The following is a 17,657-nucleotide window of genomic DNA, read 5'->3' as shown; positions in this document are numbered from 1 at the left end:
CTGACAGGGTGAATCACATGACATGGTACTACAAACAAAAGTGCAAGGTCTAGACCATAATGAAAAAGTTGTATTTGGGTGACAGCATGAAACAAAGAATACAGAGGATGAAGACGGAGCCACTGGCTCCAAAAGCTTGCCAATTACAACAGTCTTTTATGTGTGTGTTCTGCACAGCTTAGTGAGTAGATTTTTTATACATCCAATTAAATAATTTTGTCAATAACTGATTGTTTTCGCTATTACAGTAGCTGGCTTGATATAATATAATGTCCACCTGCACATTCCCTTCTCCCACAAGTGCTGTAACAGTATGTCAGCTGCAAGCTAAATGTTAACAGGAAAAGAAAATATTGACATTATTATTTATTATATAACAGTAACAATAGAGTAGAATGTTTTAAATTCAAGGACTTCATTTGAATTTCCCAGTTTTTCAAGGTTATGTAACATTCACGGCTAATTCCCAGTTTTCAAGGATCGATAGCCACCCTGTATAATGTAACTGGTGTATGAGAATCAGTAGAAGTTAATCACAAGAGATCCAGCACAAATGACCATCTAAAAACGCAATTTGAAAAATTCTTTAGCTGAAGATAAATATTACAAAGAGAAAAATAACAGTTCTAGTATAAATCTTCCACAACAATCAAACAGATAATAGTGGCTACATATGCTAGGCATTGATATGCTCTCTGCAATGTAGTTCTGGAATCCTATCTGCAATAAACCTCATTTCTGAGAAAGAGTTGTATGAAAGAATTAATGAGACTATGGCAGCTGTTGAAGAGCTATAGTTTGTCTCCCCAGTTCATGTCAGACGTTGCTTTAGCAGTCTGATATGAAGTTCACAACCACTAACCCATGAGGTGGAGTTTGGCTCCCCAGTTCATGTCAGATGTTGCTTTAGCAGTCTGATATGAAGTCCACATCGACTAACCCATGAGGTGGATATCTTCACGAGTGGGAAATTTGCGGCTCAGGGTGAACAAGTATTATCGTCCATGAAAAAGAATTCTGCACAAACTGCATCTCCAAAAAGCTGACATTGAGGTTGTAGTATCTCATCTTTGTACCTCTTGTTACATACAGTAACCCTCCAAGCATCAAATACGATAATGCGTTCTGTGGTCGTGGAATCAGAGATAATGTGTTCAGTGGCGTGGAATCAGCAGACGGTGTTTCCAACATACAGTAAAAAGTTCCATCCAGGTCTTAGCTGATATGATTCAAGAAAAAATAAAAACAGACCTACCAAATTCACATGACAAAAATTTTCCTTCAGTTGACGAAGAAGCATAGCATCAAGTTTACTGTCTGGGTTGCATGTTCTGTATGGAAAAGCACATTTCTGTAGAAGCCATAAAAATGCCTGAGTGATGTCTCCTCCACCATAGTCCATACGAACCTGAGAAAAAGATAAAATCAATTACAAATTATTCAGTATATGTAAAAATCAAAAATGATACTGACTGTTAATATGCTGCTCATAGATATATACCTTTTTTTAAAAAAAAAAATCAAATTTAGTACAAAAGTAAGGATTTAATTGTAAATTAACATTGTAACCTGCTGATGAAACGAAGATGTGTGATCCTTCTCCCCCACAGCTTTGTTACCTCACTGTGTTTATTGCTTGCCCTTAATGGACATGACATGACATTGACAATGTTAAGTTCTTCTTCACTAGTTTTATTTGCATAAAACAAGTCGGGCAACAGAAGAGTACTTACAAAATAAAATAAGTACTAAGGTTCACCAGCCTGGCAGCCCACTAATTACAAAACTTTATTTGTTCTGGTTTAGATCACATTTCAGTGCTTTCTTTCTCCTTTTTATTTTTATAGTGCTTTCTGAAATGAATGAATAAAGCTTACATTATGCTTCATTTTACATTTTGTACTACACAATGCAGCTGTTAATATTTAATGGTGTTTCACATTGTAAGGTAAGCATAGAGATTCGTCCTTTCTATATAACCATATTGCTCAAACATCCATTGTTGTTGTTCTGGTCTTCAGTCCAGAGACTGGTTTGCTGCAGCTCTCCATGCTACTCTATTCTGCGCAAGCTTCTTCATCTCCAAGTAATTACTGCAATCTATATCCTTCTGAATCTGCTTATTGTAGTCATCTCTTGGTCTTCCTCTATGATTTTTACCCTCCACGCTGCCCTTCAATACTAAATTGGAGATCCCTTTGTGCCTCACAACATGCCTTACCAACTGATCCTTTCTTCTCGTCAAGTTGTGCCACAAATTCCTCTTCTCCCCAATTCTATTCAGTACCTCCTCATTAGTCACGTGATCTACCCATCTAATCTTAAGCATTCTTCTGTAGCATCACATTTCAAAAGCATCTATTTTCTTCTTGTCCAAACTATTTATCATCCATGCTCCACTTCCATACATGGCTACACTCCATACAAATACTTTCTGAAAAGACTTCCTGACACTTAAATCTATACTCAATGTTAACAAATTTCTCTTCTTCAGAAACGCTTTCCTTGCCATTGCTAGTCTACATTTTATGTCCTCTCTACTTCAACCATCATCAGTAATTTTGCTCCCGACAGTAAAACTCATCTACTACTTTAATAACATCAGGGATAGGCTACAACCCTGTCTCACTCACTTCCCAACCACTGCTTCCCTTTCATATCCCTCGACTCTTATAACTGCCGTCTGGTTTCTGTACAAATTGTAAATAGCCTTTCGCTCCCTGTTTTTGACCCCTTGCATTTGAATTTGACAGAGAGTATTCCAGTCAACATTATCGAAAGCTTTCTCTAAGTATACAAATGTTAGAAACATAAGTGTGTCTTTCCCTAATCTATCATCTAAGACATCCGTAGCATCAGTATTGCCTCACGTGTTCCTTCTATGGAATCCAAACTGATCTTCCCCAAGGTTGGCTTCTACCAGTTTTTCCATTCATCTGTAAAGAATTCATGTTAGTATTTTGCAGCCATGACAGGACGGTGATTTTCACACCTGTCAACACCTGCTTTCATTGGGATTGGATTTATTATATTCTCCTTGAAGTCTGAGGGTATTCCATCTGTCTCATACATCTTGCTCACCAGATGGTAAAGTTTTGCCTGGGCTGTCTCTCCCAAGACTATCAGTAGTTCTAATGGAATGTTGTCTACTTCTGGGTATTTCAATGTTCTGTCAAACTCTTCATGCAGTATCATATCTCCCATTTCATCTTCATCTACGTCCTCTTCCATTTCTATATTACTGCCCTCAGGTACATCGTCCTTGTATAGACCCTCTATATACACCTTCCACCTTTCTGGTTTCCGTTCTTTGCTTAGAACAGGTTTTCCGTCTGAGCTCTTGATATTCATGCAAGTGTTCCTCTTTTCTGCAAAGGTCTCTTAATTTTCCTTTGGGTAGTATCTATCTTACCCCTAGTGATATATGCTTCTACATCCTTACATTTGTCCTCTAGCCATCCCTGCTTAGCCATTTTGCACTTCCTGTTGATCCCATTTTTGAGATGTTTGTATTCCTTTTTGCCTGCTTCATTTACTGCATTTTTATATTTTCTCCTTTCATCAATTAAATTCAATATATCTTCTGTTACTCAAGGATTTCTACTACCCCCTGTCTTTTTACTACTTGATCCTCCGCTGCCTTCACTATTTCGTCTCTCAAAGCTATCCATTCTTCTTCTACTGTATTTCTTTCCCCCGTTCTTGTCAATCATTCCCTAATGCGCTCTCTGAAACTCTCTACAACCTCTGGTTCTTTCAGTTTATCCTGGTCCCACCTCTTTAAATTCCCACCTTTATGCAGTTTCTCCTGTTTTAACCTACAGTTCATAACCCATAGATTGTGGTCAGAGTCCACATCTGCCCCTGGAAATGTCTTACAATTTAAAACCTGGTTCCTAAATCTCTGTCTCACCATCACACAATCTATCTAAAACCTTCCATTGTCTTCAGGCCTCTTCCCCATATACAACCTTCTTTCATGATTCGTAAACCAGGTGTTAGCTATGATTAAGTTTTTCTCTGTGCAAAATTCTACCAGGCGGTTTCCTCTTTCATTCCTTACCCGCCTCCATATTCACCTACTACTTTTCCTTCTCTTCCTTTTCCTTCTATCAACTTCCAGTCCCCCACAACCATCAAATTTTTGTCTCCCTTCACTGTCTGAATAATTTCTTTTATCTCATCATACATTTCTTCAATCTCTTCATCATCTACGGAACTAGTTGCCATATAAACTTATACTACTGTGGTAGGCGTGGGAAATATAATGTAGGGAAGTATACACAGTGTTTAATTGTTCAGTTAAGGTATGGGATTATCCAATAATAATTAGAGGACACTTTAAACTACAGAGTATGGGCTGAATGTCAATGCATTCACTGAAAGTGGTATGGACAGAAGTTTTGCGATGTAGTTCTGGACACATATTCTGAAAACTGTCTCGAGCAGCTGGTGCGACAACAAACACAAGGAAATATTTTAGACCTTGTAGCTACATACAGACTTGATCTTATCAATAGTGTCAATATAGAGACAGCAATCAGTGAGCATGATGACACTGCACCAATGTACCGTAAAGTGGCAGATTGGGAAACAACATTTGCAATTACTGGTACTGGGACTAAGGATCAACACTATCCAGTAGTAATATACTGTGGAAGTATCAAACAATTGGAAATCCAAGATGAAATAACAGCAGTATTATGAAAGGATACATTACTACTCACCATACAGAGGAGACACTGAGCCGCAGACTGGCATGCACAGCAAGAAGACAGCTATACATTTAAAATTTTGGCCAAAAGACATTCTTCTAATGTAGAAAATGCACACACATTCACACAAGTCCGACACACACACACACACACACACACACACACACACACACACACACACACACACACACACACACACACACACACACACACACACACACGACCGCTGTCTCTGCCACTGAGGCGGGACAGTAAACAGCAATTGCACCTGATGGAAGAACAAATTGGGGGGGTCGCATGGGTAATGAGGAGACTGGGGCAGGGAGTGGGACCCCTGCTGGAGAGTAACGTGTAGTGCTAATTGTGTGAGCATGCAGGAACATGTTGGGAACAGGGTGGAGCTGCTATGTGCAGTCTACACCTTTCCGCACCCCAGCATCTTCCTTACCCCACCACCCACAGATTGGTTCTCCCACAAGGTTCAGTTGCTGTGTGCAGTCCAGTTTTAACAGCCAAGCCGGAGACAGTGGTCATGTGCGTGTTAGTTGTACTTTTGTGTGTGTGTGTGTGTGTGTGTGTGTGTGTGTCCGCGTGTGAGTGTGTGTGTGTTTTCTACTTTCGAAGAAGGTCTTTGGTCGATAGTTTAAATGTATAGCAGACTCTTTGTTGCACCTGTCTGTGACTCAATGTCTCCTCAATATGATGAGTAGTGATCTATTTTTTTCATAACCTTGTTGTAGAAGTATGCTGCAAGTAACTGCTGATTTGTTCACTCCTGTTGCCACCTGGATATAAACTTTATATCTACTTTAGAGTCAAGCAGGCACAATTTCAGTGTTGAATTCATTAATCCTGACACAAATTTATTTCTAAAGGACACTGTAGAATGTTAATTCACTCATTTTCACACTAAATATGCAATCTAATCAACCTTTGTTTTCTTTGTCTTGTAAAATAGTATGCTATAGCAAAATTTCCTGAGACATTAACTTCCAGTTGTAACTTCTTTTATGTAATTGACCTAAAAATGCTTTGTAAAATTTTGATAGTTAAAACATTGTGTGGGGCTGTGTGACAGAGACCACCCAGGCAGTAGTTTGGTACTAACTTTGATAGAAAGTTTAGTGTTACTTAGTTTTGTGAAAAATGACAAAAATATAAGTAAATTCCACTAAAAAATCAATTTCAATGCTATGTTACCACCCAGTGCTATTAACTCTCACAAGCAGTGTATATCAGCTTCTTCCAATCAGATTACCTGCATATAACAATTTTTATGCTACTTGCAAAATTTGAAACTTCTACTTTTGATTGAATAGTACGTCAGAGATGGTGTATGGATCTGGAATATATATGTAACTATTAATATCACGACATTAAAAACCGAATTCTGACATTTTGCACCACCTTTGCTTTAATCTAAAGAGTGGAACTGATGAGAAAGTAACAAGGGTAAAATTTGGGCATAGAAGCAAATGAAAAGGAAAGTGGACAAAGTGATTACTGGCAAATTAACCTGGGACAACAATGGCACATACTGCAAAAAGGTAAGTATTGTTAAAAATTATATAAATGTAGTTAGCACTGTGCGGTGAATGATTAAAGAACAACTGTTCTTTGACAGTGGAATATGAGGATACTTAGGGTTTGAACAAAACTTCAGCATCTCATCTACAGGGAGAAATTTAACATTTGAACGAATGTGGAGGGGTTAAAAAAAAAAAAAAAGTTGATTACAGAATCAAAAAGGGAAACAAACAACAATATCAATATTTCAAACAGTGAATTGAAATATGAACTAAACAACAAAATTGACATAACAAAGCATGAGTTAGGTCCCCTTAAAAACTTCTGCTGTGTAGTCATTCACTATTCTACCTGATTTTTAATGATTACATTATAGAAACTGCTGAAAGTGATATTTGCATAAAAAAGGATGCACAGCATATATATGAGACCGCTAACAACAGGGGCAGATAAAGGGTTCGATTATGAGTAGGGGAAGGGGTAGAGATGAGGGTCACTGTTTGTTACTGTCTCTCTCATGCTCCCAAATATAATGGCATCACCGCCACTGTTAGCCATCTAGGGACCCCAGAGCGTGTAATACTGCTGCAACTGTAAGAATACATTTATTGTTGATTTTTATGTGCTTTGCTTCTGTTTTATTACATAATTATATCTATGATGCATTAGTTAAAAAATATAAAAAATAAAACGTTACTTGGGGTCCTGGCAAGACCCCACTTGGTATGCAATGTTACATTTTAGATGGACGTATTTTTTTTTTTTTTTTTTTTTTTTTTTTTTTTTTTGTTATTTTTCATAATGTGAAAACTGTAAGTTTTAAAAAATGGCCTGCAAGCAAATCTCAGATGACGACATTCTTCAGATGCTGCGAATGTGAGCTCAGTGACTTGGAAGATGTATTGAGCAAACCTGATGAGAACTTTATTCCAGAACAACATGCATCAGACTCAGAAGATAACCTTGTACAGGATTCAGAAAAAAAGTGACATTGCCAGTGAAGATTCTGATGGGGATTCCAAAGAAGGAGATGAGTTCATTGCAAAATCAGGGAAAAATTGGACAAGTTCAGTGGCCCCAGTGACTTGTCGTCCCCAATATAACATTGTCAAAGGGTCTGCCAGACCAGCACACACAATTCCCAGACCAGCACACACAACTGATCTTGCAGCCACAATGTCCAAAGTTTTCAACATGTTCTTTGATGGCCAATGTAGTGACCCATATAGATCCACTCTCGGGATCCAGGTGCGCACTCGTATGGTGCTCCACATGTCAGCAGATGCAACTTAAAGTTCAACAACCGTTGCAGGCTGCCACTTGTGAATGCGCAAGCAGCCTCTCGTAAACACTCTCCACTGGCTCGCCAACAGGTTTTTTAGAGATGGGCCCGGCGAGCTCTGACTCACTCACACGTTTGCCTCTGCATATTCGTTATTGCACTGTTATTGTCAAGGCTCATTTATGCATTATAATAAGTTATTTTCTAGACTAATAAAGTGTATTGTGTCAGTCATTGTGTGGTGTTCTCTTGTGGGATTAGAGCTCATTAATGATGAGTAGGGTCGTCTCTTCACATGTTTTTTGTTGTGCAGTTACTTTTCACATTTTGTCATGGCATGGAGTCTCTGACTCAAACATCGGTGCACTCACGTAACAGGCTTGTCTCTGGCTCCATTTCCTCAATTCCTGCCATTTGACAAGATGGTGAACGATTGGGAGACATATGATCATCACCTATGGTGGCATTTTCATGCCTTCTATGTTACAGGTAAGGAGATAGGTCGTGCACTGTTTTTGACATGGATTTCCCCCACTTTATATCATATGTTGCAGCAGTTGGCCCCACTGCAGGAGCCTTCCTTGTTGTTGTTTGACACTTTATGTTCATTGTTGTCTTCCTATTACCACTGCCATATGCACGTTGTGACCACTAGGGTTGAATTTTAGCAATGCAAGAAGGAGCCCCATCACCCTTATCATGCCTGGGCTGTGATCTCCACGGCCTTGGTCACAAATGCCATTTTGTCACATGGACAAGTCAAAAAGAGTCATACGTGAATGTCATGGTTTGCAATGTTATCTCCCTCAACAATTTTACACCTCCCGCATATCACTCTCACTCTCTCTCTCTCTCTCTCTCTCTCTCTCTCTCTCTCTCTCTCTCCTTCCATTACCAAATACTCAGTTCACTGATACCCTAGGATTTGTCCTATCAAACAATCCCACTTTTAGTCAAGCTAAGCCACAAGTCCCTCCTCATTTATTATTCTACCTAAGCACCTAATCTTCAACATTCTTCTGTGCATCACATTTAAGGAGCTTCTAATCTCTTCTCCTCTGGACTGATTATTGTCTAGGTTTTACTTCCATATAAAACTACAATCCATACAAAAAATCTTCAGAAAATACTTCCTAGCACTTTACATTAGATTTTAAAAAAGTTATCTTGTTTAGAAACACATTTCTTGCTATTGTCAGTCTGCATTTTATACCCTTTCTACATTGACCATTTTGTTATTTTACTGCTCAAATAGCAAAACTAATCTAATTTTATCAACATCTTCTGTTTTAATTCAACTGCATTTTATTACACCCATTTTACTTTTGTTGATATACATCTTGCAACCTCGTTTCAAGAAACAACCCATTCTGTTGAACTGCTCCTCCAAATCCTTTGGTGTCTCTGATAGAATTACAATGTCATCAACAAACCTCAAAAGGTTTGATTTCTTCTCCTTGACCTTTAATTCACTTCCCAAATTTCTTCTTGATTTCCTTTACTGCTTGCTCAGTATATAGATTGAATAACATTGGCCAGAGGCCACACAGCTGTTTAATTCCCTTCTCAACCACTGCTTCCCTTTCATGCCCTTTGACTCTTATAACTATAATCTGGTATCGATGTAAGTTGTAGATAACTTTTTGCTCCTTTTATTTTACCCCTGCTTCCTTCAGAATTTCAAAGAGTGTATTCCAATAAACACTGTCAAAAGCTTTCTTTAAAATTCACAAATACCATTAATATATGTTTGCTTTTCTTCAGTCTCCCTTCAAAAGTAAGTCATAGGGTCAGTGTGGCTTCTGTGATCTTGGGACCCAAACTCATCCTTACTGAGGCTGGCTTCTACCACTTTGTCCATTTTTCTGTAAATAATTCTCTCTGTCTTACCATTAATCATGTGAAAATTGTAAGGACAAAATTAAGAAACTGAATGAATGCATAACGAGCTTACAGTTCATAATTGGTAGTTTGAAAATGGATATTTCGAAAATACAACAAGAAAATAGTGAGCTGAACATGCTAAAACTTGTGCAACATCGTTTGTCCATTATGGAAAAGTGGTCAAATGTGAAGTCCAATAACAGCAAGAGCAAAGTGCAAAATCGGAAAACCTGTGAAAGTTACGCAAGCTTTGTGCACGAAAACACATTTCAAGTACTTTCAACCGCCAATAGTGAAAATGCAACATCAAGTTTGCATGAATGATGGGGAACACAAAAAGGCACTATGAAAAAAATTTATTGATGCGAACAAGCGTGAATGAGGTCAAAGTAAACGCGCTGACCAAAAATTGTGCTGAAGTGTTTAGTAAAACAATACAAAACGATTCCCATATTGTGAACTCCAATAACAGCAAACTGTTTGTGCTTTCAGACAGCCATGGTCATGGACTTGTGGGTAAGCTAAAAGAAACAACTAAAACATATTCGTGCACTATAGCCCCACTTGGCGAAATTAAAAAAATGACTGCATCCGTAGAGATAAAAATCTGCACGATAAAGACTTTGTTGTACTTCTGGGAGGCGCAAATGGGTCTACAAAAATGAAACAGTGACTGCAACAGTGTCTGAGAAACCTCACTCACACAAACATAGTAATGGTCAATATTCCGCATTGCTATGATCTTGTAAGATGGTCATGTGTTAATACAGAAATAAAAAGTGCCAACAATCAGTTTGAAAAATTCTGCAGACATTTTAAAAATGTGAAATGTGTTGATATAAGCAATACTGGACCTAGATTCCACACACAAAACGGACTTCACCTGAATGACTTGGGGAAAGAAAATCTGGCAAAACCTGATAAACAAGGAAATAAAAAACCACCAAAATAAATTCAAGAACAAAATGATAATTGCATTGCCATCGTCAGACTCCACAGTGTAAACACTTCAAAAAAGGTTAAAAGCATTAGAATCATCACCAGCACCAGCAAAGCATGTAAAAAAAGATGAAGTGTTAACAGAAAGAATAGTGGACAGCAGTTTCAATTATGAGAACTACAGTTCCTCATTATCCAAATATTATTTTAGATGAAAACAAGAAAAATGAGAAGACTCCATATTCACAAGAAAACACAGCAGTAGTGGCAGAATCAACATTTGAAGTGTCAGAAACAGCATCACCATCATCAACAACAACAGAAATGGCAGTATTAAGTACATTAGCAGCAGCACAAATTGCAGCAACAAGCAACTCACCACAGCCCAATGTACAGGTACGTCGCGAGAGGTTCAGGAAACCTGGCCTTCTCAAGGTTTTTTGGTATCTCATCAGGACACGGGACTGAATATGACAGCACAAAATGTAAATAAAACTGTAAACAGTTCTCGCCCTAGTCACCTGCAGATTTTAAGTAAAAATATTCAGTGGGTTAGAAATAAATCACAAGAACTCGAGATAGCGATGAATGGTGCAATTGCAAACATTGACTGCATGTGCATCATGGAGCATTGGTGCAGGACTTTTGAACTAAGTATCATTAATATTCATTCATATAAGTTGGCAAGTCAGTATTGTAAAAAAAATGCCAAAAATGAAAGTGTATGTGTCTTTACTAAATCAATTATCAGGTACAAAAGAAGGTGTGAAGCTGAATTATTGAGCGTGGAAAATCATTCTGAAGCAGCAGTTATACAGTTGTATGAAATACAGGGAAAAGTGATAGTAATAGCAATATACAGACCACCTACTGGGGACACAGACATATTCATTAATAAATTAGAAAGACTGCTTAACATTCTTTATACTAAAAAGCCTCTGTAGTTGTCTGTAGGGATTTCAACATAAATCTTATGAATGAAAGTAGACCAAAAAATCAATTCCTAAATGTGTTACGTAGTTTCAATCTGTTTCCGCACAAACATGAACCCACAAGAATAACATATAATACAAACAGTCTTATAGATAATATATTTTCAAATGTACAATCCACAGAAATAGACGTAACAAATACTGATTTGGGATTATCACACCATAATGCTCTTGTCCTCAAAATTCCTTCAAGAGAAAAAAGTGTACTTCATATATAAAAGAAAATTTTCCACTGAAAACTGTGTAGAATTTACAAATATCCTAATTAGTGTGTCCTGGGCAGAAGTGCAGTCCCTAACAAATACAAATGATGCATATAACACTTCTTCTTCAATTATCATGGGATATTTTGAAATGTGCTTTCCAAAGAAGCTGTCAACAATCACATCGCATCACAATACAATGCCAAGTTCTTGGATCACAGATGGCATCAAAACTTCTAGTGGAACTCTAAAGAGACAAAATTCAAAATGGAAGCCATCTACAGATCCACAGTTCATAGAATATGTCAAGAATTACAAGAGGATGTATCAAAAAGTAATTGCCAGGGCAAAATTTATGAGTAATGACTACTTAATAAGACAGTCTGATAACATGTCAAAAGCCAATTGACAGTGTCAAATGCTTTGGAGAGATCTAAATGTATTCCTACTATACTCAAACACACAGAAAATGTCAACATTAAAAAACAAAATTTGCCAAATTACATCAACATTTATTTTATAAATGCAACAAATTCATTAAGCTCGAATTTTACAAAAAAAAAAAAAAAAAAAAATAAAAACCTGACTTTCCAAAAGCTGCTTGTAGCATGAAGCTAGATCCAACAGATGAACACAAAGTGTCCAAAGTAATAAAAAGCTTGAAACCTAAAATTTCAGCAGGAGTAGATGAGGTGCCTGTTTATATCATAACAATGACAGCTGCACAAATCACAAGGCCCTTGGCATACATTGCCAACTTATAATTTAGTGAAGGAGTGTTTCCAGAAAAGATGAAAATGTCAAATGTGAAGCCATTAATCAAAAATGGTGACAAGCATAAAGTAGAAAACTATTGGCCAATATCCCTCCTTCCAGCATTTTCCAAAATAGTAGAAAAATTAATGAAGCACAGAATCAACAAATATCTAAATGACCAGAACTTACTAAATAGAAATCAGCATTGCTTCCAGGCAGGTAAAAATACAGAAAAAAATGTGCTACAATGAACAAATAATCAAAAATCTGGAAAAAGACAACAGCATAGTAGGAATACATTTAGATCTCTCCAAAGCATTTGACACTGTCAATCATGGCATTCATTTAGAAAAACAGGAAGCATTAGGTATTCATGGGATGTGGAAAAAGTGGTTTGAATCATACCTACAAAACAGAACACAGATTGTAGGACTGAAGTCAGATTACTCCAACCACAAAATAAATTTATTATCAGATGCAAAAAAAGTGGACATAGGAGTGCCACAAGGCAGTATTCTAGGTCCCTCATTGTTCCTTGTCTACATAAATGACTTTCACACCTCAGATGGAGCAGCAAAGGCCATACTATTCGCAGATGACACTAGTGTGATAACAGGTGCACCAAAGCAAATGCTGCAAACAACTACTGATTAAGTAATAAAGAATGTCCACTCTTGATTCAATGCAAACTGGTTGACATTAAATGCTAATAAAATAAATTATATGCAGTTTGGGAAAATATGTCAAAATGTAAATCTTGATCTGTTGTTGGGTGACAAGGCCATAGACAGAGTGGCATCAATAAAATTGCTGGGGATTCATGTAGATGAAAATCTTAATTTTAATGGTTATGTAATGACACTTGTGCAGAAACTTAACTCAACTTGTTTTACTCTTAGAATTATTGCAATGTTTGTACAGCAGAGGGTGCCAGGATGGCATTTTTTGGCTATTTTCAGTCTCTTGCAACATATGGAATAATATTTTGGGGTTCCACCACCTACTGTCTAAAACAAATCTTTCTGTTACAGAAGAGGGCTATCTGAATAATAACACAGTCATCTACCTACACAATGCAAACCCTTATTCAACAAGCTTAAAGTTCTAAAAATACCTTACTTATATATATACAAATGGGTTTACATGTTAGGGCACACCTTGCAGATTTTCAGACAAATGCCGACTCGCATAACTACAATACTCGAAATAGCACAGCACTCCATACTCAATGAACAAAAAGAACACACACACACAAAGGCATGTGAGCAAAGGGTACAAAACTACAACATACTGCCAGCCAACATCAGAAAGTTAGAAGATGAAAACAAATTTAAAATAGAATTTAAAGAATTTCAACTTGAACAATGTTTCTACTCGGTAAATGACTATTTAGGCCAATAAATAATTCTGATGTTGTTTATGTTAAGGCAAAACTGAAAACACTGTCTTTCATCCCCTAAAGTTTCTGTTAATTTTTTAAATCTGATGGACAGTTGTTGAGTGTGGTAAAATCTTTACTGAATTATTATACTGAATATAAGGGCTTCCTGTTTAGGGAAGGCAAAAGAAAAGCCTTAGGGCAAACAGACTATGCAGTTACAATACTGTTCATATACATGTATAAAAAGTTGTATTACTGTGTCTTGATTGACCAAGTATCCTATCCTTTGTACATTCTTTTGTACAGTTTTGTATGTATTATTCCTTGTACTATTTAATGCAAAATTTTGTATGTTCCTTTGCGCAGACTGTTTCCCATAAATTTACATGTTATTTTGGGCAACATCCGTACAATATTTATTGTCTACAGATGGATAAATAAATAAAATAAATTACATTCATTACATTAATCTGTTTGAAAACTTCTGTTGCATCTGGGTCTTTTCCATGTATACAACCTTGTTTCATGATTTTTAAATCAAGTATCAGCAATGACTGAATTGTGCTCTGTGCAAAATTGTACTCGGTGGCTACCCCTTTCATTCCTCTTCCCTTCTTCTACCACGATTAGACCGTCAGTGACAGAGCCGCTCGAGCTCCTGCTGCCAAATAAGGTGAATGCACCATTTTTTTATTACATATTTTTAAAAGCTTCAAACAGGAGCGACTTATTTTCAGTTACCTGTGTAGTTACTAGTATACTTTTGTAATTTTTTGCGTGTTTTAGTGCTTACTAGGAACAACCTCTTATTTTAAAACCAGTGTAGCGTACAGTACCACCGTTGCTACCGATGCCTGTATCGACCTTCATATCGTACAGGCTTTGTTAGTTTTGCTTAGAACAGTTCAGTGTCGGTTAGACCGTCAGTGACAGAGCCGCTCGAGTTCCTGCTGCTAATAAGGCAAGTACACCATCTGTTTATTACATATTTTTATGAGTTTCAAACAAGAGCGACTTCAGTAATGGATAGGCACTGTGATTGCTGTGTACAGATGTGAGCTGAGTTGGTGACCCTTCGCTCACAGCTCCAGGCAGTGTTGGCTTCCATCACACAGCTTGAGGCTGCTGCCAAGGGGCATCACTACGGGGGTTCAAATGCGGGGATGCAAGGGATGCCAAGCACGACCCACATGTCCCCTGCTCGGTCCACTGCTGTGACCGCCCCGGATACTACCTGCACTGAGGCTGACCCCTCACCCACGGTCAAGTGGGAAATCATTTCAAAGTCTGGCAGGCAGCGAAAGACTTTCCAAGGGGTTGATTTTAGTGCCTCTCCGGTTCGTTTGACGAACACGTTTCGGGCATTATCTGTAGCTGATGAAGTCTCTGAGCTGGATGCAGTTGTCCACCCTGTTCCAGAGGAAGCTTAAGGTCTGGGCATCCACAGAGGGTGGGTTTGCTGGTAGTTGGGAGCTCTAATGTTAGGTGCATAATGAGGCCCCTTATGAACATGGCTGCCAAGGAGGGGAAGGAAGCCAGTGTGCACTCCGTGGGCATACCGAGGAAAGTCATTCCGGATGTGGAAAGGGGGCTTCAGGATGCCATGAAGAGTATGGGGTGTAGCCAACTGCAGATGGTGGTCCATGTTGGTATCAATGACGCGTGTCACTTTTGATTGTAGGAGATTCTCTCTGGTTTCAGGCGGCTAGCGGAAATGGTAAAGACTGCCAGTCTTGCTTGTGAGATTAAGGCGGAGCTCATCAGTGCAGCATCGTCAACAGAACCGAATGTGGTCCTTTGGTGCAGAGCCAAGTGGAGAGTCTGAATCAGAGGCTCAGGCAGCAGTTCTGTGACCATGGAGGCTGCAGATTCCTTTACTTGCACTATCGGGTGGTGGGTTTCCGGGTTCTGCTTAATAGGTCAGGAGTCCATTACACATAGGAAGTGGCTACACAGGTAGCGGGGGCTGAGTGGAATGGACTGGGCTGTTTTTTAGGTTAGAAGGTCTCAGGAAACCACAGAAAGGGTTTCCGTCTAAAAGGGGGCAGGTAAAATACAGTAAGGTAGTAGTGGAAACGATCAGTATTGTAGTTGTAAATTGTCATAGCTGAGTTGTGAAAGAACCAGAGCTTCAAGCCCTAATAGAAAGCACTGAAGCTCAAATAGTTATAGGTACGGAAACCTGACTAAAACCAGAAATAAGTTCACCTGAAATTCTTTCAAATGACCTAACAGTGTTCAGAAAGGACAGATTAAAAACAGTTGGTGGTAGAGTATTTATTGCTGTCAGAAGTAGATTACCTTGCAGTGAAATTGAATTAGATAGTTCCTGCGAAATAGTATGGGTAGAGGTTATACTTGACAATCAGACTATACTATTAATTGGATCGTTTTACTGACCCCTCGACTCTGAAGATACAGTTGCTCAACGGTTCAAAGAAAACTTGAGTCTCATTTCAAATAGGTACTCCACTCATACAATTATAGTCGGTGGTGACTTCAATCTACACTCAATATGCTGGAAAAATTATACTTTTAAAGCTGGCGGCAGGCATAAAACATCATCTAAAATAGTACTGAATGTTTTTTTAGAAAATTATTTTTAACAATCAGTTCATGAGCCCACTCGAAGCATAAATGGTTGCAAAAGCATACTTGAACACTTAGCAACAGATAATCCTGGACAAATTGGGAGTACCATGACAAATACAGGGATTAGCGACCACAAGACAGTTGCTACTAGGCTGAATACCGTAACACCCAATACCATCAAAAAGAAACGCAAAGTACATCTATTTAAAAAAGCTGATAAAAATGCTCTTAATGCCTTCCGATCTGATCATGTAAGCGCAGAAAAGATGTGGAATGATTTCAAAGAGATAGTATTGACGACAGTTAGGAGATATATACCATATAAACTAGTAAGTGATTGTACTGATCCCCCATGGTACACAAAACGGGTCAGATCGCTGTTGCAGAAGCAACGTAAAAAGCATGCCAAATTTAAAAGAATGCAAAATCCCCAAGACTGACGAAGTTTTGCAGAAGTTCGAAATATAGCATGCACTTCAATGTGAGATGCTTTTAATAATTTCCACAACAAAACTGTCTCAGAATCTGGCAGAAAACCTAAAGAGATTCTGGTCATACATAAAGCACACCAGTGGCAAGACGCAATCAATACCTTCACTGCGTGATAACAATGGTGAAGTCACTGATGACAGTGCCACTACAGCAGAGTTATTAAACATGGTTTTCCAAAACTCCTTCACCAAAGAAGACGAAGTAAATATTTCTGAATTCCAATCAAGAACAACTGCGAAGATGAAAAATATAGAAGTAGATATCCTCGGTGTAGCAATGCAGTTTAAATCTCTTAATTAAGGCAACGCCTCTGGACCAGACTGTATACCAGTCAGGTTCTTTTCACAGTATGCTGAGACGATAGCTCCATATTTAGCAATTATGTACAACCGCTTGCTCACAGAAAGCTCCATACCTAAAGACTGGAAAATTGCTCAAGTCATACCAATACCCAAAAAGGGAAATATGAGTAATTCAATGAATTATAGGCCCATATCACTAATGTCAATTTGCAGTAGGGTTTTGGCACATATACTGTATCCGAACATTATGAATTACCTCAAAGAAAACAATTTATTGACACATAGCACGGATTCAGGAAACGTTGTTCTTGTGAAACACATCTAGCTCTTTACACTCATGAAGTAATGCGTGCTATCGACAGGGGATGTCAAACTGACTCCAAATTTTTAGATTTCCAGAAGGCTTTCGACACCATTCCTCACAAGCATCTTCTAACCAAAATGTGTGTCTATGGAATATCACCTCAGTTGTGCAACTGGATTCATGATTTCCTATCAGAAAGGTCACAGTTCGTAGTAATAGACAGAAAGTCATCGAGCAAAACAGAAGAAATATCCGGCATTCCCCAAGGAAGAGTTATAGGTCCTCTGT

At 38.2% G+C, this 17,657-nt stretch overlaps 1 protein-coding gene across 2 annotated transcripts in view; it reads right to left on the bottom strand.

Annotated features, from left to right (window-relative positions):
• LOC126484353 (actin-related protein 8) overlaps nucleotides 1–17,657 on the bottom strand; it is a 168,220-nt gene that overhangs the window by 60,681 nt on the left and 89,882 nt on the right. For both annotated transcript variants that reach the window (XM_050107818.1, XM_050107819.1), the window contains exon 7: nucleotides 1,256–1,408. In XM_050107818.1, the coding sequence (XP_049963775.1) occupies nucleotides 1,256–1,408 (153 nt within the window). The remainder of the gene's footprint in view (nucleotides 1–1,255; nucleotides 1,409–17,657) is intronic.

The sequence above is a fragment of the Schistocerca serialis genome, chromosome 6 (genome assembly GCF_023864345.2).
Source record: "Schistocerca serialis cubense isolate TAMUIC-IGC-003099 chromosome 6, iqSchSeri2.2, whole genome shotgun sequence".
NCBI classification, from domain to species: Eukaryota; Metazoa; Arthropoda; class Insecta; order Orthoptera; family Acrididae; genus Schistocerca; species Schistocerca serialis.
The sequence above is the reverse complement of the archived record's forward strand: the minus strand, read 5'-3'. Positions and strand labels throughout refer to the sequence as shown.